The sequence below is a fragment of the Gracilinanus agilis genome, chromosome 6, assembly GCF_016433145.1.
Source record: "Gracilinanus agilis isolate LMUSP501 chromosome 6, AgileGrace, whole genome shotgun sequence".
Taxonomy (NCBI): Eukaryota; Metazoa; Chordata; class Mammalia; order Didelphimorphia; family Didelphidae; genus Gracilinanus; species Gracilinanus agilis.
In genome coordinates this window covers 278,873,937-278,901,270 of record NC_058135.1, presented here as the reverse complement: position 1 = coordinate 278,901,270, position 27,334 = coordinate 278,873,937, and the positions used below count along the sequence as shown (strand labels likewise).

The following is a 27,334-nucleotide window of genomic DNA, read 5'->3' as shown; positions in this document are numbered from 1 at the left end:
TATTTAATCTCATATATAATTTTTGGAGTCACTATTAAGAGTAAAGGGAGAAGAGGAAGTCTCAGCCCTTAGCTAATGATTTTACTGTACAATCATCCAGAATTCTGTTAAGGTACATATGAAAAAAGTACTTCCCGATTTAAAGTAAGAAAAAAAAAAGTCAGTGGTCTCCGATGCTACAATTTTCTGATCTTTTAGGAAACCAAATAAAAACTTACCCACCCACAATACTGACCTTCAGCTTTTTTCAAGACTTTTCCTTTTCAAAGTCTTCAAATGAATTGGAAACTCAAATTCGCAAGGTTTTTTTTGCTAACTTTGTTTAACCTATTGTCCCTAACTAAATAAAAAGCTAGAACCATTTCTAAACTATTTTTCTCCTTCACTCAAGTGGTCTAAATGACCTCTACATTCCCAGACTTGTAAAATGTCCTAGGTGGTTTTAAGAAAATGGAAATGCAGTCAATGGGGATCCATTTGTTTTCTTTTAAAAGGCAAAGCAGCAAAGCCAGTACAAGAGAAGGAGGTTCCCACCCACTGCACCTGGAAAAGTAAAACGGGATCCACCCAGGAGCATGAGGCTGAAACAGACCCGGGGAGTTTAATCCCGCTCTTGGGGGCTGGGAGGGGGGCTGGGGGGGGGGGGAGGCAGTGGGAAACTACCACCACAGCTTAAGTTGAGAATCTCTTTGCAACTTTCCACGTCCACAAACAGGGCAAAAAGTAAAAGAAGTTTTGAAAACATCTGAAAAGCCATCTGCAAAAGCAGCTTTCGACCTCAGACAAATTCCTGTCTCAACCCACACACAATAGACCAAAACCCAACTTGATGAATTTTGTTACCAAAGGTTCTGGAAATGTGTTCACTTAGATCCAGAAGGCAATATACAGTAAGAAAATGCACCAAATAGGCAAATTCACAGAACTGCTCTTACCCCTTAGGAGCTGCTCAGCTCCCTGTGCTGGAGACCCAGAAGTTTGCTCCTTCTCCTTGTTGTTTTGCTTTAAAAAATAAAATTAAAAGTGGCAAAAATTGAAAGGAAAAAATCGTTTTAAAATCATTTAGCCTAGCTGAATTTCTCCCAACAGCCGCACCTTTTAAAAATCCCTCTGGTTAGCAAGAATGAGAAATTCAACTGGTTCTAGCCTATCATGCCCCCTCTGTACACACATTAAACACACACAGACACACACCTCAGTTGCAGACTTCTAAAAAACAATCCTTTCCGAAAAGGACCCCAAATCCTTGCCAATATCGCTGAGAAAGCCAAACACAAGAATGCAATTAATTTTGCTCCACCTCTTGCTCTTTTCGGGCTCTTTCCTCTTCTTTCTTTCCTTCTCTCTCTCTCTCTCTCTTTCTCTCTCTCTCTTTCTCTTTCTCTCTCCTCTTCTCTTTTTTTTTTTCTTTCCTCCCAGATCCAACACCTAAAATGGAAGTTGCACCCAGCCAAAGGCAAGGGAGCCTGGGTGGTGACAAACTGATCTGCTAGCCCTCCCCCCTCGCTTTCCTAAGTGATGTCAGCCTTTGAGCGCTTCCAATAGAAACCAGGCATAAATCAGGGAGCTGAGCTTATCCAATAGGAAACTTTATTATAGGAATTAGAAAAAAAGAGAGAGAGACAGACAGAAAAAGACACAGAACTTTTAAAAATACATATGCATATATATAGAGATAAAACATGTCTCTCTAGATAGATATTGCAAAAGCAAAGGATATACAATCCTTGAGGAAGTGTGGCAAGGCCTGAGCCTGAGTGGAAAAGAAGTGGTTTGTTTGGGGTGGGTTTTTTTTTTTGTTTTTTTGTTTTGTTTTCAAAATCACTGCATAGAAAAAAGCCTTTGCTATTTCCTGAGTTCTCTTTGATGGTGGGACTGTTGGGGGTTTTGTGTATGTCTCTTCGAACCCCTTCCCCCCGTTTTCTGATTGTGGGGGAAGTCCAGACAAAAGATGAAATATCTCGTTTTACACATTGGAAAAACTGTATTTTATTCACTGGCTTTTGGTGTTAAGAAAGTCACTCCTCAAATCTCACAGCCCCTCCCTGACAAGCAACCCATCCTAAAGGGGAGGGGGGGTGGGTGGGGGCGGGGTGCACCAGAGAAGAGAGAATGCGTTTAATCCATTGGGGGGAGGTGGGAGGGGTCATCTTTGAAGTAAATCTCAATTCCATTGTTTTGGTTTGATTTTTTTTTTCATTGAAATTGATGTCTGGGCTGGTTGGTTTCTTTACTATAGGTCTGTCTTTGTTCTACTAATCAAAAAATGTGTGAACCATATTAAAGGCCAAGTGATGGAGACTACAAAACTGCCCAGATAATTCATCTGAGGGAATCTCTAAGAAAGAATTGGATAGGTTTTTTTGTTGTTGTTTTTTTTCCTAAACTCTAGACTGAATCAGCCTCGAGATTTCTTGTTTAACTCACACTGGACTACACAAAAGGATCATTTGTATTTCTTTTTTTTTTTTTTTAAACCTCCTGATATGTTTAGTGTCAATTATGTCCTTAATATGCCAGGTCCTGAAGGGCAGGGGCTATGGTATGGAAGCCAGCACTGAGAATTTAATTTTTACTCAATGTTAAATTATGTGAGTTGAGAGTTTCCTTTTCATTCTGAAAGAAAAAAATCCCAATTTCTGTGAAGAGGAGAAATTATTTGATTTCAGATTACTTGGAACACTGCTTTTTTCACTGGATCACTCCCCACCACTTTGTAAAATCTTTTAGTGCTGGCTCCCAATAGGCCAAAGTGCATTACCTTGGGCCCAGCCCTACACAATCTGACCCCACCCTACCTACTCAGGTTTATCTCTGCTTCCAAGCAAGAACCCGCCCTGGCAATGAGGTTAATCTTGTCACTATCCCTAGAATAGTCCTTCAATCATCTTGGCTCTCTTTGCCCAGCTCTGGATGTTCCTCCTCTATTAATTTTCCCTCTTTCTTCTCAGACCCTATCCATTTTTCAAGGACCAATTCAAGATTCAAGCCCCACCTCTTTCACAATGCCTTTCCAACTATGCCATACTGCTCTTTGAACCCTATATAATATAACCAGCCCATAAATATTAAATCTAGTCCCCTACTGGGAGAAATGACTGTGCTTAAGTTTGTTTTTTTTTTACATGAATCAAAGAAAGAAAGCATGATGGTTAGACACAATGATGACTTTGGATAGCTTTGGAGGAATAGGATGAGGATTTAGTCAGATAAAGGATAAAGTAGATTTAGAGCTAAAAGAGACCTCACACAGATCATTCTTGTCCTATCCTCTTATTTTATGAAAGGGAAAACTGAAGCTAAACAGGTAAGGGAAGTAAATTGCTCAAGGTCACAAAGTCCTTAGGTAGCAGAGCATAGTTTAAAACCCAGGTCCTCAGATTTCCCAAATAAGACTGTTCCATTCTTTCTCGATGCCTCAAGAAAAAGAAATGTAAGTCTGAAATACAGTGGAATTGTAAGCAATAAACAGTATTAAGAATTGATCATCACAATGCATTGCACACAGTAAGCATTTTCTAAATGTTAGTTGAATCAACTGAAATCCTGCCAGACCAACATGGCAACCTGGAAAAACAAGTAAAGGAATAAAGTATAGGATATGATATTGCATATTACTGTACTTGCAAGATTGCTTCAGATTAGCTCAGATAGGAGCAGTCACATGAACAGAGGACTAGTCCATGAAAGAACCCAACAAAGGAATTACTGTTTTAAAGTGGCTTTATTTTAAAACTTTAAAGTTAACCTGCAGGGAATGAAGAGGGCATTAATGAATTTGTAAATAACACTAAAATAAAGAGGCATATGAATCACCAAATAAATCAAACAGATCTTGAAAAAACATGGTAAAAAAAACAAGAAAAGGAAATTTATCTTACCTGTACTTCTAGAGAAATATTTCTAAATACTGAATGGAAAAAAGTCTCTATAGTAAATTGGATAAGAATTAATGGACTTTGGATGGATTGGGGGGCTTTGCAGAAAGATTACTTCAAAACACTTTATATTCACCTAGAAGAAGGTAAACTAATTATTTTTTTTTTGTCTGTTATTCCTAGTGCCTATTACAGTGCATATAGCAGGAGCCTAACATTTGTTAACTGTATTAAATACAAAAAGAAACCAATTTATATCATGAGCACAGAGAAAATTCTCTTCTTATTTCTTAAAAATACACTGAACAGGGGCAGCTGGATAGCTCAGTGGATTGAGAGCCAGGCCGAGAGACAGGAGGTCCTAGGTTCAAATCCAGCCTCAGACACTTCCCAGCTCTGTGACCCTGGGCAAGTCACTTGACCCCCATTGCCCACCCTTATCACTCTTCCACCAAGGAGCCAATACACAGAAGTTAAGGGTTTAAAAATGTAAAAAAAAAAAAAAAAAAATACACTGAACAGGGGGCAGCTGGGTAGCTCAGTGGATTGAGAGCCAGGCCTAGAGATGAGAGGTCCTAGGTTCAAATCCGGCCTCAGACACTTCCCAGCTGTGTGACCCTGGGCAAGTCACTTGACCCTCATTGCCTACCCTTACCACTCTTCCACCTATAAGTCAATACACAGAAGTTAAGGGTTTAAAATTTAAAAAAAATTATTAAAAAAAATACACTGAACATATTTTTCACTTAACTTCAAAACTCTCAAAAAATGACAGAAACACCAGTAGCAACTGCAAACACAAATACACAGGTTGATAATTTATATTGGTGAAGTAAACATTAAGAAGAAATAAAAAAAAACAAAAACCCTTACCTTCCATCTTAGAATCAGTAAGGGCTAGACCAGGGGTCAGCAACATGGCTCTCAAGCCATATCTGGCTCTTTTGAGGGCCCGATATGGCTCTTTCTGCAGGAGCCATAAAGTCAATTTTTTTTTCAGGTGTTGTTACAGAAGTGCGTACTGTGAGCACTGTACGACTCTCACGAAATTACATTTTAAAAAATGTAGCGTTTATGGCTCTCATGGCCAAAAAGGTTGCCTACCCCTGGGCTACACAATGGGGGTTAAGGTACTTGCCCAGGGTCACACAGCTGGGAAGTGTCTAAGGCCAGATTTGAACCTAGGACCTCCTATTTCTAGACCTCTCAATCTACTGAACCACCCAGCTGCCCCCAAGAAGAAATTTTAAAGGCAGAGAGGGGTCTGAACTTTAAAAAAAAAAAAAAAAGTCACCATTTCTTATCTATACATAAGATTAGTCAATTCTAGAATTCTACTTTAAAGAAATGATAAATAGTAAGGAGTAGAGATTAATAAACATTCAATCTAATGAAAACACTGGACAAACACACATATAAAAAGCTTTTCTCTTCTGTCCCCTTTTTGGTTATAACACCTAAAATGTATCATTTCTGAAATCCTGAGTAAAGCAATAACTTGTCATTTCCTTTAAAAATTCTTCTGATCTGAGGTGAAACTATATTTATGCTAGCTAGGATAAAAGTCCAAAAGAAGACTGTCTATACACCTTGGTACTTAGCTTTTCCCAGTATGACATCTTGCCAAAAAGATAGAACAAATATAATCTTAATCTCTTTGCTGAAACTTCAGCCCTATTTCCTCACTGGAATGCCACTGTCAGAATCATCTAGGGATACTACAGTGAGACATTACAAACACTTCGGGTTCTGTGTTCTGTCTTTGTTTTTTCCTGCTGGCTCCATCTAAATCTATCCTCCTTCTGTTCTATTTCCTCTCAACTCTTGCTTCCTCAAAAAAAAAAAAAAACAACAAAAAACCTTTATTTCCTCTTCCTTGTTCAATTTTCTACTCTATTCTGGGTTTGGTGTACTCAATTTAGACAAATTTTTGAAAATATTAATTGATTTATACAATTCAGAGCTAGAAAAGGCTTTAGAGATAATCTAGTCCACAAGTGTTAGAATCCCAATGAGCTTCAATAATGATTTCAAATATTACAAATTAACATTATCTATGTTGTATTGTATTTCTATTTATTTTGTTAAACATTTCCTAATTGCATTTTAATCTGGTTCAGATTTGCAGGCCTTGAATTTGACACCTCTGACACCTCTGACTATTCTAATTCTTTCAATTTACAAGAGAGGAAACTGAGGCCTGAAGAAAGCAAGTTGTCTAAGATGACTAGATTCAAACCCAGATCCGTAGTATAATAATGGTAATAATAGAAATCAAATCAATATTATTATTCCTTAAAAGACTTGTCAATCAATTGCACAATCAGGCTAATTATCATGCCTCTGACTTCCCTGGTCACCACTCCCCTATGTGAGCTGCCTTCTGCTCTTAGAATATAGACTATTTGTAAGCAGGGATAATGTGGCTTGTTTGCATTTGTATCTTCAGCATTTAGCACAGTGCCTGGCCTGTAGTAAGAACTTCATAATTTTTTTTATTCATCTCCATCCTTAAAATTTTAATTCAATTTTCTTCCCACTTAAGCAGGTGGACTCTAGTTTAGACCTTAAGTTCTATGATCTTTATCCCTTTGATATCTTCATCTTATTCTGTTTTCAATTTTATTCCTTTTCCAAGGAATATACTTTATACTCACCCTTTTATTTCTCTTCCTGTTTTCAGACTTGTTTCTTATCTTTGGACATCTTCCTTTTCTATCATCAATTCTCCTTAACTGAAACCACACCCCCTGAGATCACTTTATCAGACTTGTTTCAGTTTCAACCATACTGAGTTAGACAGAATCAGTGTCAGAGCTAGAAGGTATCTTCCAGGTTGTCTAGTCAAAGAATTAGAGTTGTAAATGGTATTAGGGATTGTCTGGTCCTAAAATAAGCCACTAGCGGGGACCTTAGAAGTACCCTAGCCAGAGGATTATGAGAAAGCCTTAAAATGTTGACTTCTCCAACCCACTCATTTTACAGGTGGAGGCTCAGAGCCAGTGACAAGCATCTATGGAGAATTAATGGAGAGCCAACGGTCAGAGGAAATCCAAAAAGACTGGATGGCATCATTGTCAAGGAATTTCCCTGAGAATAAACTAGGAACAGAGTTTACTCTCTTTCATCATCCCTAAAAACAGCAACAGATTCTTATTAAGAACCACCTTCAACCAAGGCAGCAGAGGACTTCCTAAATAGATAGTCTTCTAAATGAGCCTATCTTTCTATTCTCTCCAAGATTCTTGGTTGGAGTAGATAGAGTCAGTACTAAAAACCAGGACTGAGCATTCCCAGGGAATAAGGAAAAGTACTTTCAATAACATGCCTTGGGGGTACCATTAGCCAGGCCCAGAAACAGGAGGTCTTGAGTTCAAATCAGACATTTCCTAGCCCTGTGACTGTGGGCAAGTAACTTGACCCCAACTGCCCAGCCCTTAGCACTTTCTTGCCTTGGAACCAACACACCGCATCGATTTTAAAACGCTTTTTTTTTTTAAGGAATGTCTAGCCAGGAAGTGTCCCAGAGGGGGGAGACAATAGTCTAGTGATCCCAGGGCAAAGAAGTCCCTGAATGAAAAATCAGAGGCAGGTCCTCTAATGCTGTTGGCTCTATGGAACCCCACCCCCAACCCCGTTTTACAAAAAAGGACACCGAGGCCCCAAGGGTCAGAAGAGCTGCCCGAAGGCAGGGAGGTATTTTGCCAGCTCTCAGTAGGAGGTCTCAGACGAGGCTGTACCGGAAGTGCTTTATCCGGAAGCTCCAGAGGTACAAGGTAGTACCTTTAGGGGTGCACAGGGCAGGGTCCCTCGTTTATCACGACACACTAAGCCCCCTTGCCTGGGTTCCCTCACCCCCGCCCAAGCCTTGGAGCCCCTGGGTTGAGCTCTCACTGCTCCTTCTGCGCCGCTTCCCTCCACCGTCTCAGCCTCGAAGGCCTGAGAAACGGGGCCTCCTTCCTCCCGCCCAAACAGGTTCTCGGCTCACAATTGGGCTTCGGCGGCGCCCCCGGGCCAATGGAAACGGCGTTGCTGGGAAGACGCGGAAGGGGCGGGTCCCGACACAGAGGCCCAGTGAAGGCCATTGGGTGGGGGCGCCCGGGCCCGCGTTCTAATTGAGTGGCGAGGCGGAGGCAGTGTGTCAGCAGAGGCGGCAGTGGGGAGGGGGGCACGTGGCCACTAGGCGCCGGCGCCGCGCTCTCTGGAGCCGCGTGGCCTGCTCCACGCTGCCCCTGATCCCCAGCTCGCTGCCCCGCGCTGCCCCCTGCGGCCGGCGCCGGCACCTGCACCATGTAAGCCCGCTGCCCCTCATGGCCGCGACGACGCAGAGAGCCCGCCTCCGCCCGGCCGCCCTCCCAGGCACCCCCGCGCTGCAGGGGTCCGCCCTTCCTTCCACGCCCACCTTGGCTCCCGGTTCCCGCTGCGCCCCTGGGGTGGTCGGGGCGGGAAGCGGCCCTGGGCCAGCCTGGGTGCTTGAGCTGCTGCCGGAGGGACCCCGCCAGGGGGGCGCCCAGAGGTGAAGCCCCCACCTGGGCCCTGAAGCAGCTGGGTGGGGCACGAGGGGAAGGGTAGGCTACAAGTGCTGTGGGTGGACTCCGAGCCCTTCCTCCAGGGCCCAGACCCAGACCCGGTGCCCCTTCAGGGCATCAGAGGTTGGGGGGCGGGGTGGTGCTGCCAGCCCCGGGGGGCCAACTAGACACTGAGAGAAGAGGGGAAGGCTAGGGAGGAAAACTGAGGCCCAGTGCCCCCAGGCGCCAGGCCCTGCGGCATGCTGGGCCTTCTCTCCCTCCCCCTACGTTGTAGCAGGCCTTCTTTGCAAGGGAATGGTAGGATGCTTTAGCTCCCTTAACTGTTCTGCCCTTGTCTCTTCCCCCTAGCCTTGACTTGTGTCCTATACCCCACCCGACAGAGAAAGAGAGCCGCATGTGGTGACAGGAGGCTGCCCGCCTGCCTTTGGAGTGAGTGTGGGCACCCGTGGAGAGGACACGTATGCACTGGGAGTCTAAGTAGAGTCTGGCCTCCTTGCCCTTACCGCTGTGTCCCGCAACCTCAGTTTCACCATCTGCCCAGTGAACCAGACGGGTAGGGCCTTGAAGGCCCTTCCCAGCACTCTCCTACCCTTTAACTCGCATCTTCAGGGCCCAGTGCTACTAGAACCTTCTAGAGGTCTAGCCTTTCTCCTCTCCCTGAGCAGCCCCCAGGTCCCAGGCCAGCAGCATGTTACTCCCCTCCCCCACGGGAAGGCCCCCTCCCAGCAGCCTCTTTGTGCTCCCAGCTTTCACTTTAGGGCCCACCTCAAATACTGCCTGACCCACTCAGGCCTGGCCTTGGGGCTTCCCAGCTGTGCTACCTGGAGGGATGGGGGGGGGGGGGGTGAAGTGACTGGCCAGCTAGGAACCCAGGCCTAGGTTCAAATCTGGCCTCTGAGGCTTCCTAGTTGAGCCAGTCACTTAACCCTGTGGCCCATCCCTTATGGCCCTGCTGCTTTGGCACCAATTTGCAGTACTGATTCTGAGACAGAAGATGTGGGTTAGAAAGCGTGTGATTACACTCCCCCCATCATAAGTTCCTTCCTTCCTGCCCCCAGCCCTCATGTCTATGCCAGGCCTCCGCTGGGCACCGGTGTAAGGGAGAAAAAATATAATTATCACACCAGGCATACCTCTTTCCCTTCTCTCCCCCCCGCAGGGCCTGGGCACCTGTAAGAGCTTCATGTCCAGGTGAGAGCTGGTGACAAAAGGCACTGGAGGATGGGTCTCCTAGGCTAGGGATCCCCTCCTGAACCACTGCCCAGAGACGTGATGAAATGTGCGGGAATAGAGAGAAACCAGTGACAGAAGATGCAGCCCTCTCGGGAGCACAGATCCCTCAGACCACAGTGTGGACCCAGGGATAGAGCCAGGCCTCCTTCAGGGACTGGGGGCCCAGCAGGCAAAGGGCCCTGGTGGTTCCCTGTTCTCCCTGTGTTCAGTCCTGCTCCTTGGGCAGTCAAGGCTCATAAACACGCTGCACCCCCTGCTGGTTAGTGGGGATGCAGCAGGCCATAGCCACCCAGGAAAGGGCTGGGGTCTAGGAAACCCAAGGGGCCTTTCCTAGGGACTTCTTTGTGGAGGAGCCCCAGGTTCCTCAGGTTCCTTATCTTTCCACATGGCTGGAGGGAGTGGAAAGAGCTTGGATTCCGGAGAAAGTTGGCTGCCATTCCCACCGAGGCACTTAGTTGGGGACTGAGAATCCTTTCATCTCTTTGAACCTCAGTTCGCTCACCTATAAAATGACATCACAGTACTAGCCCCAGTCCCATTTCACTGAATTGTTATGGGGGAAAGGTTGTACAATTGGGTTGTTTTCTCCCCTTATTGCTTTCCACTTGAAAAAAAAATAGATAAAATATTAGTCTAATCTGGCCTCAGATACTTCCTAGCTGTGTGTCCCTGGATGAGTCACCTAACCTCCATTACCTGGCCCTTGTTGCTCTTCTGCCTTAGAATTGAGGGTTTAAAAAAAAAAAAAAGTAGAACGGAATCTCTGAAGTACCACATCTTACTTATCAGGTACTCAATTGGTGAACAGGGAAAAGTGTTCTTGGGACGACCATCATGTGCTCTCCTGAGAGCCCCAAAATCCTCTACAGGAATCCCAGGCTCCTCCGCTTGGCTTTTCTGCAGCTCCATCACCAGCAGCAGAGCGGCGTGTTCTGTGATGTTCTCTTGCAGGCAGAAGGTAAGAGGCTGCTCCGCCGCAGGAAAAGTCCCTACAATGTTGATCTAAAATGGAAGATATGAGTTTTGTTTAAAAAAAAAAAAAGGAAAGAAAAAAGCAGTAGCAGTTGTAGTAGCAGCTAGCTTGTTATGTTATGTTTGCCACCTTCCCTAAACACTGCCCCCATTCCCCTAATCTTTCCTTTCACTGGCTGAGCATCCTGCTTCCTTCCCCTGGTCTTCATTTGACAAGAATGAATGGACTAAAAAAAGGAGAGAACAAATGAGTGAATGAACAAACAGATAAACGAATGAATGAATTAAAAAATTAAGTTTTACGTCTAAGCATCAAATTGAGCACTGAGGATCCAAATGCTAAAGCAGAGTTGATGCCTGCCCCCAAACTGCAGTTTACATTATGATGGGTCAGGGCCACCTTTGTCCTCAAAGTTCCCTGGTGAGGGAATGGAGCCATGGGTTGGCACAGGCCATCCAAGCTAGAATTGATGGGGAGGAGGAGGAGGAGGAAGAGAGAAAGTCTAGGACTTTGGGATGGAAGTGATGACAGAGAGGAAAGAGGAAATAGAAGCAGTGTGGCTCCAGGTATAACTGAAAGGAGTGGTAAGAAAGTTCTCTAAGGCAGCAGCCCCAAACTCTGGTCTTTTGACTCTTACTCTTTTTTTTTTTTTTAAACCCTCAACTTCCATCTCAGAGCAAATACTATGTGTGGGTTCCAAGGCAGAAGAGTGGCAAGGGCTAGGCAATAGGGGTTTAAGTGACTTACCCAGGGTCACCCAGCTAGGAAATGTCTGAGATCAGATTTGAATCCGGGACCTCTTGCCTCTAGGCCTGGCTCTCCATCCACTGAGCCACCCAGCTGCCTCCCACATCATCTGGACTACAGCATCACCCTGCTGACTCAGATCCAGCTTGTAGTCCACTAAAACTTCCAGATCTTTAGACCAACTACTGTCTGATTAGCAGCCTATACTTGTGAAATTGGTTTATTAAACCCAAGTCTGAGAGTTTCCATTGAATTTCATCGATTAGATCCATCTGAAGGCTCCAATCTCTTGAGACCACTTTTAGGTTTTAGGGCAAGTCTTTTAACCCCAGTTGACCAACCCTTGCACTTCTGTCTTACAAGTTTAGGTCTTGATTTTTCTCCAATCTGTTAGCCCTCTCTCCCAGCTTTGTTATTAATCTGTCAGTATGATAAAGCATGCCATCTCTGCCTTTATCCAGACCATTGATAAAAACATTCAATCCAAAGTATGGCACTATCCAGAAAACAGTTTGGAGTCAGAGGACCTGGGTGTGAATCCCATCTTTGTCCCTGAAGGCCTTAAACTCCCTCTCATAAACTAAGGTTTTTGGGGATTCCCCCTGTGTGAAACTAGGAGCCTAGCATGGAGCCTTGGTTTTACTTCCTAGCTGTGAGCCCCTGGGCAAGTCACTTAACCCTCATTGCTTAGCCCTTACTATTCTTCTGCCTTGGAACCAATACACAGTATTGATTCTAAGATGGAAGGTAAGGGTTTAAAAGAAAAAAAAAAAGACAAAAAGTAAGGCTGGGGGTGGGGAGAGGAAGAGATATTAATAGCACTTACCTCCCTGGATTTCGTAAAGCCCTTTATAAACCTTACACATTGCTCTAGAAATGTTAGTGATAGCCATAAAAAGCTAGGCAGACACAATCTCTAGCATTCCCTTGATATCCTAGTTTGGTGGCCCATCAGAAAAGGAAAGACAATTAGAATGGCATGATTTATTCTCTCTCTTTTTTTTTTAATCAACCTTTCCTTTCCATCTTGGAATCAATATTAAGTGAAAGGTATCAGGTCCAAGGCAGAAGAGTGGTAAAGGCTAGGCAATGGGGATGACTTGTCCAGGGTCACCCAGCTAGAAAGTGTCTGAGGCCACACTGAACCCAGGACTTCCTGTCTCTAAGCCTGACACTCCATCCTCTGGGCCACCAAGCCTCTCCCAATATAATTTATTCTTAATGAAGTGATGTTGGCACATTGGAACTACCAGTGTCTTTTACAGATGCTCATTAATCATCTCTTTACTGACCATCTCCAGAATTTCCCTGCACTTTAAGTCACTGACCTGTGGTTTGCAGGCTCCATTCCCTTCTCTATGTTGAAGAGGAGCACATTTGCCCTTTCCAGGGCTGCAGTTTCTTCCCTCTTTCTTGCCAGTCTTGCAGATATCACTGATATTGACTAAAGAATTGTACCAACTTGTTCTGAGCAGGTGGTACATTTGGGCCAGAGTCCTGAATTTCTTATGGGCAGGTAGGCTTCTCCTACCACATCCTTATTTTCTTCTAATCCAGGGATCATTTGTTCTCTTTGGCAGAGAAAAACAAAATATGAATTGAACAACAATGGCTTCTGTGTTATCAGTTAGCATCTTCCCACTCATCCCAAACAACCCCACTGCTCCATCTTGTCCTTCTCTTTCAGCCAGTATGGTTAGAAAAAACTCTTCCTTTTTGTTTTGTGGGTACCCTCACTGGCAGCCTCAAGTCATTCTGAGCTAGCACCCAGGAGACTATTAATAGAGCACTTTGTATTCATTATCTGTGACCTTCTCTTACTTTTGTCCTCCAAGCAGTCCTTTATGAAAGTTAATTTTTAAATTAATTTTTTTAAGTATTAAACTATTGTGTTCTCTGTTTTTCTACATTGGTCTCTTCACACAACTCTTGCCTTTCCTTCTCGTCGGAGTTGTTTTTCTTTCTCTCCTCAGAATTTCCTATTCAGCCTTCCCAGCTGACTTCCCCTGTAGAATTTGAGTCCTATGGATGCTACCTATCTTTCTTCTGAAATCTGCTAGCTTATTCTGCTGACAGAATACAGCCATCTTTCCTCTCCTTTCTCATAAGCTCTAGGAAAATGTGGTCAGGTCAACTCTAAGCTTTCTATTATTTCTGCTCCAGCAAAAATTGCCCCTTTAGTTGATCTTCACTTTCTGATAGCTGGAAGTATCAAGACAGATTAAGAATGCTTTCCTGGTTTTGAGAGAGACTGAGAAAGTGGGAGAGAGGAAGAGAGACAGATAGACACAGAGAGAGAGTGAGAGATGGAGGGGTGTCTGAAGAAGCGGAGTCACCCACCTCTGCTCTTTCTGCCTCTAGGCCAGACTAAGGTTCTATTTCCCAGACTTTTCTCTTTTCTTGTCTTCTGCCTATAGCAGCATTAAAGATAAAATTGCCTGTTTCTTCATTCATTGATCTTTCAGAAAAAAATTTTTTTTGCTATTTGCAAATCACTGACTTCCTGCTGTCTCCTCCCACCCAGCCAGCAACAACAACAACAATAATGATAGCACTTGTATAGTTCCTTAAGGTTCACAAAGAACTTCACCTTTTCTCGTTTCAGCCTTACAACTCTGCAAGATAAGTCATATTATTCCCACTTTTACAGGTTAAATGACTTCCCCAAGCCTACAGCTAATAAGTATCTTAAGGTAGGAGCTGTCCCCAGGTCTTCCTAACTCCAAGGTCAGGACCGTATCCATTATGCCACGAATGCTAGTCCATCACCTCTGTTTGCTCCAAAATTAATTTTTAAGCAACTTTATTCTGTATTTTTTTATTGTAGAGCTTGCTTTTATTTAGTATTTTATTTTTCCCTAGTTACATGTAAAAATAATTTTAACATTCTTTTTTTTTCAGTTTTGAGTTCCACATTCTCTCCCTTCTTCTGACCTTCCCTATCTCACTCCCTCACTGCCCTCCCCTCTCTGTGAGACAGTAAGCAATATGATATAGATTTTACATGTATAATCATGAAAAATATTTTTCCACGTTAATAATTTTGTGGAAGAGATCTCAAATGGAAAAAAAAGATGAAAGAAAATGAAATTTAGTATGTTTCAGTTTGCATTCAGACTCCATCCGTTTTTTTATTGGAAGGCAGATGACATTTTTCATCATGAATCTCAGGATTGTATTGAATTACTGCATTGCTGAGAATAACTAGGTCATTCACAGTTATTCATCAAGAAATATTGCTATCACGGTGTACAGTGTTCTTCTGGTTCTGCTTACCTAACACTTTTCATCAGTTCATGTAGGCCTTTCCAGATTTTTCTGAAATCATCCTACTTGTCATTTCTTATAGCATATTAGTAGTGTTCCATAACTATCATATGCCACAACTTGTTTAGCTGTTCTCCAGTTGATGAATGACCCCTTAATTTCAAAGTCTTTGTGAAAAGAGCTGCAATAAATATTTTGCACAAATAGGTCCTTTTTCCTCTTTTTGATGCCTTTGGGATATAGACCTTGTAATTGTGTTAATAGATCAAACAATATGCATAGTTTTTAGAGTCCTGTGAGCATTGTTCTAAATTGCTCCCCAGAATGGTCAAATTAGATCACAACTCTACCAATAATGTATTAGTGTTTCAATTTTCTCACATCCCCTCCAACATTTATCATTTTCCTTTTCTGTAATAATTGCCAATCTGATAGGTGTGAGAGGAGGTGCCCTCAGTGTTGTTTTAATTTGCATTTCTCTAAATAAGAGTGAGTTAGTACATTTTTTTCATATGACTATAGATAACTTTGATTTCTTTCCCTGGAAACTGCCTGTTCAATATCCTTTTGCCATTTATCAATTAGAGAATTTTTATAAATTTGACTTAGTTCTCTATATTTTTGAGAATTTAGTTCTTTTATCAGATAAAAAAATTTTTTTCTTAGCTTTCTGCTTTCCTTCTAATCTTGGTTGCATTTAGTGTGTGTGTGTGTGTGTAATCAAAATTATTTATTTTACCTTTTATAATGCTCTCTTTTATCTCATGTTTGACACTAAGTTCTTTCCTTATCTATAGATTTGTCAGGTGGACTATTCTTTGCCACTCTGATTTGCTTATGGTATCACTCTTCATATTTAAATCATGTACATGTTGACCATGCCTTGGTATGTGATGTGAGATATTGGTCTAGTCCCAGTCTCTACCATACCGTTTTCCAATTTTCCCAGCAGTTCTTGTCAAACAGCATATTTTTGTCCCAAAAGTTCCCATCTTTTGATTCCTCAAACACTGAATTACTGTGGCCATTTATTACTAGGTTTTGTGCATCTAATCCATTGACCTGATCCACCACTCTTTTTCTTAGCCAGTACCAGATTGTTTTGATGATGACTGCTTTATAATCCATAAATAATTTTGTTTTTAAGGTTTTAACAAAAAAAACAAAAAAGTGTTTCAGTGTAGATGTAGAACATTCAAACATATAGGACACTATACATTCCTTTCAAAACTATCCTGCTTGTCTGCACTTCCTTTGGAACTTTGTTCTCTTTTATGGTGTTCTTTGTTTTTACATCAGCAAAGACGTGGATGTCACTGTAAAAAACCCAGTAACCTGCCATCTTGGTGCCTCTCTTCAGTCTGCCTACCACTCCCATGGAGTTCTCAAGAACATGTGCTCCGTAGGGTAACAAACTTGCTTTCCTTTATTACTTGTACTCACAGCCCTGGCTCCCTCCTGACAATATGCTGTTACTGATAGCTTTTTGCCTCACTTGGCCCCACTTTCATGCCCCCTGACTAATGTTGGGATGAGGGCAGGGGTTAGAATACTCCTTGCGGACAAAGAGTTCTGAAGAGTTAATTGTTTCTCTTCCCCTCTAGGATGTTAGCACACCATTACATACTGCCCCTTTGGGTACTACAATGACCTCTTTCTAGGCCTCTGGACTTTGTGTTTACATTTCATGGTTGCTGCTTAGGGGTGGCTAGGTAGCACAGTAGAAAAAGCACCAGAGCTGGAGTTGGGAGGAACTCAGTTCAAATCTGGCTTCAGATACTTCTTAAGTGGGTGACCCTGGGCAAGTCACATAATCCCAATTACCTCGCCCTTGCCCTTCTGTCTTAGAATTGATGCTAAGGTAGAAGGTAAGAATTTTTTCTTATTTTTAAGTAGCTGCTCAGCTCTGGGCTTTTTAGAGATACCTTGAAAGTCTTTGTTCTAGAGGGCATTTTTCACCCTTGGAGAATTAAATTCAGCTTTGTAGGTTAAGTTGGGAGAATAACCTTTTTCCCTTGTTCCTCATATAAAATGGGGTCAAGACCCTTCATTTTCTGATTACTTTCCCCTGGTATATAGAACACAACTCACCATGAGCTCTCTGATCATTTGTATCCACCAGAATCATCAAAAGTGAGAAATAGATAAGTCATCCATTTGGACCAGTCTTGGAAGAAGGTTCTCTGTTATGTCTTAGACAAATATTCCCAGAAGGCAAGAGAACTCTCTATTCTTATCACATCAACAAAGAGTTGTTTCAGTACCCCTGAGCAGGGAGCCAACAACCATAGCTCTTCTTTACCTGATAGCTTCGGGGACTCTGCTTTCTTCATTCCATCTCCCTTCTCTTCAGATTTGTTTTTGTTTTTTGTTTTTAGCTATTTGTATACATTCATTATTTTTCCTTCCCTTCCTTGAAGTCTGTGTGTATCCTATTATTCTCCAGCTGGAACATTGACAGAAATCACTTTCTTGTAGAAATACAGACAAGATACTTTCTTAGTACAAGTCACTGCAAAAGTCTCTCTTGCTCTCCATAATGAGATTCTTGGACCCAGTAACTCTCTTAGGCCATTATCATTTGTGACCTACTGAACTTTGGTGTCATTCTTGAGACTGAGTGACTCCTGATGGGTTGAATTATCTTTCGACTGAATTTTGCCTGGATTTTTCTCTTGTTAAAATCTAAAGACACTAGGGGTTATTGCAATTGCTTTTGTGCCTCAAAATGTCTGTGGAACTTTTTGCTACTCAGTAGATTGTTATCAGTCTGTTTGTGGGTGGTTTCGGGATTTTTTTCTTTTTGGCGAGATGATAGGGATTTTTTCTTTGCTCCTTAAAAGGAATTATATTACATTAGAAATCACCAGCTGGAGACTGCTGTAATAAGATGGCAAGAAGTCTCAATTTGGAGACATCCAATTTGGAGTCAGCTTCTGACCTGTTGACTTAATTATTACTGTGACCTTGGCCAAATCACTTCTCTCTGTGACTCAGTTTCCTTATCTGTCAAAACAGGACATTGAATTCACTCATTTTTTAATGGCACTCCTTCTGGCCCTATGAACATACATTTTTATAACTTTAGAAAGTGTTGGGGGGAGCTAGGTAACATAGTGGATAGACCAGGAACAATTCTGAGGGACATATGAAAAAGAACTCTATCCACATCCAGAGAAAGAACTGTGGGAGTAGAAATGCAAAACAAAAACATATGATCGATCACATAGTTCATTGGGGATATGATTGGGGATGTAGACTCCAAACAATCACTCTATTGCAAATATTAATAATATGGAAGTAGGTCTTGATCAATGATACATGTAAAACCCAGTTCAATAGCTTGTTGGCTACGGGACGGGGAGGGAAAGAACATGAATCATGTAACCATGGAAAAATATTCTAAATAAAACAAATAAATAAAAACCAGTGGAATTACTTATCAGCTCCGGGCTGGGGGAGGGAATAGGAGAGGGAAAGAACATGAATCATGCAACCATTGGAAAAAATTCTAAATTAATTAATCAATAAAAAAATTTAAAAATTAAAAAAATGCATAGAGCACCATACCTGAAGTTGAGAGGACCCAGGTTCAAAGCTGGCCTCAGACACTTCCATAGCTATGTTACCCTGGGCAAATGACTTAACCCCATTTGCCTAATCTTTGTCCTCTTAAAAATTGTTAATAAGACAGAAAGTAAGAGTTTTTAAAAAAAAAAAAAGTCTTTGTGAGCAAATTCTTATGTTTTCTCTCTCAAATTTCCCCAGGTGAGCTTCTTTCATTCTTTTGGTTTGTGGTGTTGCATTTAAAAAAATGATGAGGCCCCACTCAAAGACTGCTAGCATGTCCCATGAGGGAACTGATCATCAGTAATGAACTTTGAGATTCTGAAGTTAGCAACTTTGTGTTGCACAATTTTTTGGGGCTTTCCTAGCTCCCCTTTCTCCATTGGCCAACACTTATGATATACTTGTAGAGAGTTCCTGTGGTTGTCTAATAATAATGGTTTTATGGTCTAATAATAATAGCTGTTTTTTCCTGTAGCCCTTTAAATTGGCAGATAACTTTTAGTGTTTGATCTCATTTGATCCCCCAGTAGCGCTTTGAGGTAGATACTAAGGTATGATCCCATTTTACAGATTTTACAGGAAAGAGACTTAGAGACTTTCACTGACTTGCCAGTCCTACAGTTAATAAATGCCAAGAAGTAGGTGTCAAATCTAGATCTTTCTGACTGCTGGTGCGACACTTTGCACAAAGGCACTGGGGATACTTCATTGCCTATAATTCAATATTACATTTATGTATTGTTTACTTGCATATATATGTCAAGGTAATTCTAAAGTGAAAGAAACGTGGGCCTAGGAGGCAGGAGTCCCAGATTATGGGCACAGAGTTGACAGAGCTTTGGAGTCACCTCAGTGCCATCTAATCAAATCCATATCCCTGAAGAGGCCTTGCTGAAACATATTGCTGTGGCCATCTATCCTTTCCTTTGTCTAATTTCATTTTTTCAATTAACAAAAATTTTATTTTCTCTCCTTTCTGTTTCCCCTCCACTCCTGCTCACTGACAAAAACAAGAAACCCAAACATGATAGTCAAACATAAAGAATTCCTCACTTTGATGATGGCCAAAACATTTCCATCTCCAGCTGCTTCCTGAGGTCTTCACTCCCAGGATCATGACTGCTCAGGGTTCCGAAGACTTTCCAAGTCACTTTTCCATATGGTGGTGTTTTTGTCACATAAATTGTCCTCTTGGTCCTGCTCATTTCACTCTGCAAAAGTTCATAAAAGTCTTCTCTTTTCCAGTTTCCTCATTTCCAGGCTGACTGGAGATGTTTCTTTAACTGAAGCTCTCATTTCATGAACTTGGGGCTCTTCACCATTCCAGGTATCTTCTTTAGATGTTTTCTAGCTTATCAGAGACCTTTTTAAAATGTGGTAACTAGAACTAAATCCAGTATTCTAGTTGGGGTCTGAGTAGGACACTCTCTCGTCCCAGATACAGGGCCCTCTAAATGGCCTACTGTTGCATTTAAGTAGTGTTGGAAGGCAAGAGTACCAGAGCCCAGCGCCTGGAATCAGACCCAAGTTTATCTCTGGCCTCCAGCATTTCTCGGGGTATGACCCTGGGTATGTCACTTTAATTTTGTCTCAGTTTCCTTAGCTGTAAAATGGAGATGATGATAGCACCTACCTCCCAGGGTTGTTACAGGATCATAGTAGGTGCTTAATAAATGGTTTCCTTTCACACATTTTCTCGTTTGCTTGTTAGTATTAACCTTTACCATCCACTAAAAACCTCAGATCCTTTCCAGAGAAGCTGCTGCCTCACTATACCACCCACACATCCATTACTTAGGGAATTTATTTTTTAATCCAAATGTAAGACTTAACATTGATCTCTATTCATTGCCATCTTAATTTGACTCTGGACAGTCTTAGCTGGTCAAAACCTTTTGGACTTCTTACTCCGTACCTGGTATGACCTGTCACCTCTTCTGAGAGTACCATCTCCACCTGGGAGTCCTTGAGGCCTGTACTTGGTGGAGTCATATTGGATTTCCCCTTCATTATCTCTATCCTCTCTCTTTCCCCTCCAAGGAATTTGAAGCTTCAGGGAAAGGAGGAGGAAGAGAGCTAGGTAGCTCAGTGGATTGTGAGCCACTCAAGAGACTGGGAAGTCCTGGTTCAACTCTGACTTGCCTTACTAGCTATGTGACCCTGGGCAAGTCACTTATCCCCCACTGCCCTCTTGCCTTGGAATTGATAGTCTTGATTCTTAGATGGATGATCAGGTTTAAAAAATAGTATCCTTGCCGTCAAGGGAGCTTGCATTCTAAGCAGGAAAGGGATTTAATGGAAGGTGGAGTGGAGGGGGACATATTTGAGAGAGACCAGTTAGGAAGCAGTTTTGTATGAGTTGTATGAGTTTTCCTTAATAGTTGTGATTTCTTCCTTTTTAGTAAATATATTGCTTTATTTTTACATGCATTTATAGTCTGACAATATCTTAACTTTCCACTGAATATCAAAAGCCTCATAAGCATTCATAGCCCAGCAAAACATTTCTGTATTAATCATATCTGAAAATAGATCTCTCTTCATATAAGTTCTCTAACAAATGATAAGTAGTGGGGTTCTCCTTCAGATTTCTGGACTTGTCATTTATCCTTACACCCAGAATTCTAAAGATTTTCAAAACTATTTTTCTCCATAATGTTGATATCTATATAGAGCAGTGGTTCCCAGACTTTTTTGGCCTACTGCCCCCTTTCCAGAAAAAATATTACTTAGCGCCCTGGAAATTAATTTTTTTTAAATTTTAATAGCAATTAGTAGGAAAGATAAATAGCCATCATGGCTTCCCTGGATTGCTGCAGCACCCACCAGGGGGTGGTAGCTCCCACTTTGGGAATCACTGGTATAAATTATTCTCCTAGTTCTGCTCACTTCCTTCTTCATCAGTTCATAGAAATTTTCTAAGTTTTTCCTAAAAGACCATTTTGTTATTTCCTCTGGTACTGTGATATTCCATTACATTCATATACCATAATTTAACTTCCCCTTCCCCAAGAGAAAAACCTCAAGTTTCCCATTTTGGGCTACTATAAAAAGTTAAGAAATGTTTTTATGGACATATGGGTCCTTTTCCTCTTTCTTTGATGTCCTGGGGTTAGGAGCACAGGGGCCTAGGCCTCTTAGTGGTATTTTCTCAGCAGTTGTGCCTCCAAATTGTCCGGCCATTGCTAGGAAGATAGTTTCAGGCTGTTCATTCAGAGGGAGGTGCCTATACTTTTTTCACCTGTAATATTATACATGAATGCCAACAGATTTTATGGAGAAGAGAGAAATAGCCTCAAATACATAAAACCCTTAACTTGCAGGGAAAGGCTCCTGTGACTGATGAGCTCTGTAGGAATGTTGGAACATCACAAATAATATCAGTTCGCTTGCATTACCCAGTGAGAAAATTAGAAAATTCTAAGAAGGAATGAACGGAAAAACAACCCAAACATTTAAGGGCTCACCATGTGTAGAGCAAATCCCTGTCCACAGCATAAGGGCCCAAAGGACCACAGATGCCAGGGATTTCCAGGTTGGCTCACAGAATACTGTGCCACCTGATGTTATCTATTTGTGAGCTGTTGGGGCAACCCAAGTTCCCTTTGGTCTCCAGAAGCCAAAGAAACTAAGACATTTCCATCAACTTTGTAAAAGGTTTTGATGGAATTTAAAACAGCCCCTCTTCATTCATATGCTGTGTGCAAAAGTCACAAGAACTGGTGCCCACAGCAGCCCTCATCCCTCAGGTCTTCTGTCTGCAGCTTTTAATAATTTAAGTTTTAATGAGAAATAGTACAGTTGTAAATTATTATTATCCCTTTAAGCCAGAGAAAAGAAAACTTCTAGCAGCTTTTAACAATTAACAATTTAGTTTAATTAAAATAGAGATAGTAAAAGAATATAGTAAAATGAATATAGTAAAGGAGAAAAATATAGGAAAGAGGTCGAGAAAGAAAACTTCCTAATGTCTATACTAGTTATTCTATAATTACTACCCCAAACTGCCTATATCTACTGCTAATAACCACCACCCCATAAAGTTCCAACCCAATCAGTGTTTAAACCAACCCCAGTCAGGTTTGTCAGAGAAGACCAGCCACCTCCTAAAAATTTCAAGAAAGGAAAAAACCCAACAGCCCACACCAAAAGCCCCAAACCCAAAAAGCCCTCTCAGTAAACTCAGACCTGCCTTTATATTCCAGCAACTGAACGCCAACCACCAACCCCACACACTCCCAGCAGCCACCCCACCGCCAGTCCTAACTGTCAGCAACTGACCCACTGACCAACTGACTCTGGCGCCTTTTTATACCCTTTTCCTGCCTTACTTCCTGTCTCTGTGGTTTCCCTGTCTTGTCACTGTAGGCCGGTTAATCCCTTCACACCTCTGCGGTAATTCCTTTTTACAGCTTTAGGATGGGGCTTGGGGCCCGGCCCAGCCTCCAGTGAGGCTCATCTCCTCCTCTCCTGAGGGAAGAGCTCTGCTCTGTCCTTCTGTTCTCGGCCCCTCCATCCCTCCTGATGACCCTTTCCTCGATTTCTCACGGGGTGGGGAGGGGGGCCCGCTTTGTCCATCCGCTGCCCCGACTTCCCGTTGGTGACCTGACGTGTTTGGGTGGGTTCCCCTCCAGGTGAGGCAGTCCCAGCTCACTGCTGCATCCTCTCAGCCTGCAGCCCCTTCTTCACGGAGCGCCTGGAGCGAGAGCGGCCAGCCCAGGGCCGGAAGGTGGTGCTGGAGCTGGGGGGCCTGAAGATCGGGACCCTGCGCAAGCTGGTGGACTTCCTGTACACGTCCGAGATGGAGGTCTCCCGGGAGGAAGCCCAGGATGTGCTTTTGGCCGCCCGGCAGCTTCGTGTGTCGGAGCTTGAGTCGCTGCAGCTGGAAGGGGGGAAGCTGGTGCGGGTGGCCCAGGGCAGGCGCCTGAATCGCAAGTGCCTGCAGCCCCCACCCACTGCCCCCATCTCAGCCCGAGTGGTGGGGCCCGGCCGGCGGCCCCGGACTCCCCTGCCTCCTCCCCAGGCAGCCTGCGCCCCCGGGGCCGTGAAGCTGAAGCTCCTGGGAAAGGAGGACGACACCCCGAAAGAGAGTGGGGGGCAGAGTGCCGAGAGCCTGCCCGAGGCCAAGGGCAAAGCCCGCGTGTGCCCACCTGCCCAGGCAGAGAGCTCCTCCGCCAAGAACCAGGCGCCGGGGCCCAAGGAGAACAGACGCGTACCAGGCCCGGCCGCCACTGAGCTCTTCCCTCCCAGCCCCACGGTGGACGAGCCCCTGTTGCCCAGGAAGATCCGGCTGAGTCGCTCCAAGCTGTCCCCCGATGTGTGCCCGGCCAAGTCCTTGGGCGCCGTGGCAGGGGCCACTCCAGGGCTCACACCGCCCGGCCGCCGCCTGTGGCGCCAAAAGACTCTGAGCAAGGAGGTCCCAGAAGAGGAGCCGGGGCCAGGGAAGGTGGGCCCTCCGGAGGGCACTGCCAGCCCTTCTCTGCCCGCCAAGCTGGGCACCAACAAGAAGCGGAGCCCCGAGGCCAGGGCGCCCAGCTCGGACTCAGCCGAGGAGGGACAGGTGGGGCGGGTGAAGCTGCGCAAGATCGTCAACGGGAGTTGCTGGGAAGTAGTCCAGGAGTCACCCTCCCGAGACCCCCAGGAGAGCCAGCAGCCCCTGGGGCTCGGTGGGGAGGCCGCCGAGGAGGCAGGGGGGCTGGAGGAAGAGGACAAGCCCGGGGCTGAGGTAGCCCAGTGCCCACTAGATGCGCCAGCCTGCACCAGGCTGCAGGAGGCGCTCACACCCACCGGTCAGTTCCCAGAGCAGGCGGAGGTCAAGGCGGAGTGCCCTGACGTGCCAGACATGGTGGAGAAGGCCGCCATGCTGAGTGGGGACTGCAGGGAGCCCTACGAGTTTGTCCCAGCCCTGCTGGGCCAGCCGTGCGAGGCCGAGGAGTACCGCATCACCAGCGCCGCCGCCACCAGTGAGCTTGAGGAGATCCTGGACTTCATGCTCTGCGACTCGGACATCGGCCCCTCCGTGGACTCCCTGGAGAGCCCCCGGGCCGGGAACTCCAAGACCCCCCCCTTCGCCCTGACCGAGCCGGAGAAGACCTGGGCCGAGGGGGAAGAGTGGTGTCTGCCCGAGGTGGAGCTCTGGCCCAGGGACTTCCCCGGCCTGGAGAAGGACTCCGACAAGGGCAGGGACGACAAGGGGCCGGGGGAGCCCCTCAGCTCCCTCGTGGCCTCCCAGGGGAGCGAAGGGGAAGAGCTGGCTGTGCCCCCCGCCTGGACTTCAGAGGCTGCCCCTGGCGACCCCCGCGCCGAGGGCCAGGGGGACAAGCTGCTCTGCTCGGGGTCCCCCATCCACTTCCACGCACCTTACGGAGACCTGTCGCCTCCCTGTGCCAGCTGGGTGGACACAGGCTACGGGAAGGCGTCCGTGGTGGACGACACGCTGTACCCTGAGGGAGAGCCAGGGGTAACGTGCCCCGAGATCAAGGAGGTGCTCGACGGCTCCAGCAAGCTGAGCCTTTCCCCGGGCAGCCTGGAGGAGGAAGGGGAGATCGATGTGGTGGACTGGACGGCGCAGGTCGGGCAGGTCCCTTTCCACGGCCTGTCTGTGTGGCCCGACCCCTCGTCAGAGTCCGAGACTGAGGTGGACGTGCTGACGTAGCTGGTGCTGGCTGGGCGAAGTGACTCCCTCAAGCTGGCAGAGCTCCGGGTCAGGCGAGGAGGAGGAGGACGCGGGCAGGACGTGAGCAGGGGGCGGGGAGCGCTCAGCTGCACCAGTACTAGCCGGGGCTTCCTGGGACGGCGCTCCAGGCCTCCCTGCCTCCATCCCATGCTGAGCCTTTCCTAGGCCCTGGGGAGGCCTCAGTGACAACCGGTAGAGAAAGCGGCTGGAGGAGCTGGTGCACAGGCCCAGGAAGGGCCTTAGAGGTGGCAATGGGGGGGAGCCCAGAGCAGGCCCTTCAGCCCTTTCCATCAGCTTCTCAGGCCTTTGCCCTCTGCTGGAAACCCGGGAGGCCCTTCTGCACTCAGGAAGCGAGTCGGGGAGATGCACTTCCCTCAATAAACCATTTTAAAGCCTCCCTGTGCGTGGTGTGTGTGTCAGCCCCGTCCCGCCAATAACCGGCACTCCTGCGGCCCCACAAGTTCCTATCAAAGCCTTTTATTAACAATGTAACAACATCGCCGGACGCCACGCAGCGCCGCCATTCCAGGGGAAGGAGCCCGAGCTTCAGGGACGTGACTGGCAGATTTGGTCAGGTTCCATCATGGACGCTCCAAACTCACTGGGGACAGGCAGCTGCAACAAAGGGGGACAACGTAGGGGTCTGAGTTTCGGGGGCGGGGGAAGCCCGAGGCCTCGTGCAGGATGCTCCGCTCTTCCCAGGCTGGACCGCAGAAGGCCCGCCCCCTCCCCCCCCCCAGGGTAGCTCAAGCCTGTCCGCTGAGACAAACCTCCTCGTGGAAGTCCTGCGCTGGCCTCGCTTAAACCAACCGGGCCTTCAGCTCCTCCACCACCTGCGCTGGCTCAGGAAACTTCAGTTTTCGTGGGGGCCCCTTCTTAATGCCGCTCCAGAGCTCCACTCCTGGGGGAAGAGGAGACAAGACGTGGGAAGTGCTTCTCCGACGGTAACCGCGGACGAGGGAAGCCCTCCCCGCCCCCGCACGGAGCCCGCTGCCCGAGCATCCGTGAGTCTGCCTTCACCTCTACTTAGCCTCAGTCCCTCACGCCCCCTCCGTGCCTTTCAGCAAAGGCATTCATTGCCGCTGCTAAGCACCAGCCCGAGGGGGCCGGCCCGCCTGCTCGCCCACTCCCGTTTCGCCCTCCGCAGGGGACCCCACTCACGGCTGCCATCGGGGCGCAGCAGCGTCACCTCGAAGCTGCTCCTGCGGGGTTTGGCGGGGTTCAGCAGTACGGGCAGCCCTGGCCTGGCGAGGCGCAGTGCCTGGCCCACGGCCTCGGCGTGGCGCGCGTACACACGTCAGCTCTGGCTGCAGGGAAAAGGCCGGAGGCCGTGAGTGGGGGCAGCTCCGGGGTCCTGCTTCCCCATCCCCACCCCCACTCCCGCCCCCCGCGACGCACCAGTGCTCGATGACCACGCGGGCTTCTCCCGCGCCCTCCTCGCCGCCCTGCGCCAGCTTCTCTGGCTTCTCGGCTAAGCCAGCTGCAGCCACGTCCGCCTTACGCTTCCTCCCGCGGGGAGCCATAGCACCCGAGTCCTGGAAGGGATGTGGAACCGAGGCACCGGTGAGACCCACACACGTGCAGACCGCGGACCTGGAATCCCCGCGCGCCTCCTAGCTCAGCGACCCCGGACTGCGTGCGCAGCTCCTAGCCCCGCCCATCCCCACGTGGAGGGCGGGACCTCGGGGCGCAACCACGTGGCACCAAAACGTGGGGGGGGGAGGTGAATCGGGTTAGATACCAGTGATACCAGTCGTGCAGACATCCGCTGCTCTGCTCTCTGGAACAGGCTACTCTCGGCAAACTCCAGGAGCTTATCGGCAGAGACAAGTCTAACTAGCTGCGGGGCAAGTAAAAGGGATGTTTTTTCCACCCCTCCGTCTGCTAAATGGTATGCACTTCGACTCGCCCCCTCCCGCCGGTCACATGGACACACCCTTTCTGGCCAAACTCTTAGGCTCCTCCCAGTCAGCCCTCGGCCCTAGCTTCAGAGTACTGTAGTCGGAACTCTAGGGTTCCGCCCCCCTCCTTCGGTGTAAACGGGAGCACGCTCTCGCGCACCGCCTCTCCCAAGATCCCACGCCCGGAAGCTCAAGTTCCAGTTTGTGATCACAGACACAGAGAGGGCAGGGGCTACCATTGTTTATGGGTAGTGAATGACTGTCTGCAGAGCAGGAAGGAGAGTCAGGAGGGTCCGGGCAGACATTAGCGCTGGCCCAAATTCCAATGGATCCATAAAATTAGAAAACCAGGAAAAAACTCTGTTCCTGACTAAGCCAGGGATGGAACTAGACAAGATAAAACCGACAATTTTAATAATATAAAATTCAAAAGCAAACCGAATCTAGGAGGGGGAAATGAGATGGAAAACAGGCAGTTGGGGAAAAAAGTTTTGCTGCTAAAAGCTGAATTTCCAAGATATATAATCCAAATATAAGGATAACAGCCATTCCCCAACCAA

The 27,334-nt window shown here is 46.0% G+C and overlaps 3 protein-coding genes across 16 annotated transcripts in view; 1 reads left to right on the top strand and 2 right to left on the bottom strand.

The window, feature by feature from the left end:
• CTNND1 (catenin delta 1) overlaps positions 1-1,500 on the bottom strand; it is a 58,234-nt gene extending 56,734 nt beyond the window's left edge. For 7 of the 14 annotated variants that reach the window (XM_044681375.1, XM_044681382.1, XM_044681384.1 and 4 more), the window contains exons 1-2: positions 1,195-1,500; positions 936-1,002 (exon numbers count right to left, since the gene is read on the bottom strand). The gene's annotated coding sequence lies outside the window, so the exon portion shown is untranslated. The remainder of the gene's footprint in view (positions 1-935; positions 1,003-1,194) is intronic. The other 7 variants (XM_044681377.1, XM_044681381.1, XM_044681389.1 and 4 more) reach the window with 3 other exon arrangements.
• Positions 1,501-10,474: 8,974 nt separating this feature from the next.
• Positions 10,475-24,852, top strand: BTBD18 (BTB domain containing 18). Its single transcript, XM_044682211.1, has 2 exons — positions 10,475-10,598; positions 22,832-24,852. Exons 1-2 carry the CDS (start codon positions 10,475-10,477, stop codon positions 24,850-24,852), a joined length of 2,145 nt encoding a protein of 714 aa, XP_044538146.1.
• A 482-nt stretch (positions 24,853-25,334) lies between these two features.
• Positions 25,335-26,509, bottom strand: SELENOH (selenoprotein H). The gene is made up of 4 exons (XM_044681116.1): positions 26,272-26,509; positions 26,035-26,180; positions 25,644-25,774; positions 25,335-25,488 (listed from the first exon to the last, which is right to left on the bottom strand). Exons 1-3 carry the CDS (start codon positions 26,394-26,396, stop codon positions 25,674-25,676), a joined length of 372 nt encoding a protein of 123 aa, XP_044537051.1. The 5' UTR covers positions 26,397-26,509; the 3' UTR covers positions 25,335-25,488; positions 25,644-25,673.
• Positions 26,510-27,334: the final 825 nt, after the last annotated feature.

Coding starts and splice junctions, on each gene's coding strand:
- BTBD18 (XM_044682211.1), top strand. CDS start 10,475: ATGTGCTCTCCTGAGAGCCCCAAAATCCTCTACAGGAATCCCAGGCTC. Junction 10,599..22,831: donor TGTTCTCTTGCAGGCAGAAG/GTAAGAGGCTGC, acceptor GTTCCCCTCCAG/GTGAGGCAGTCCCAGCTCAC.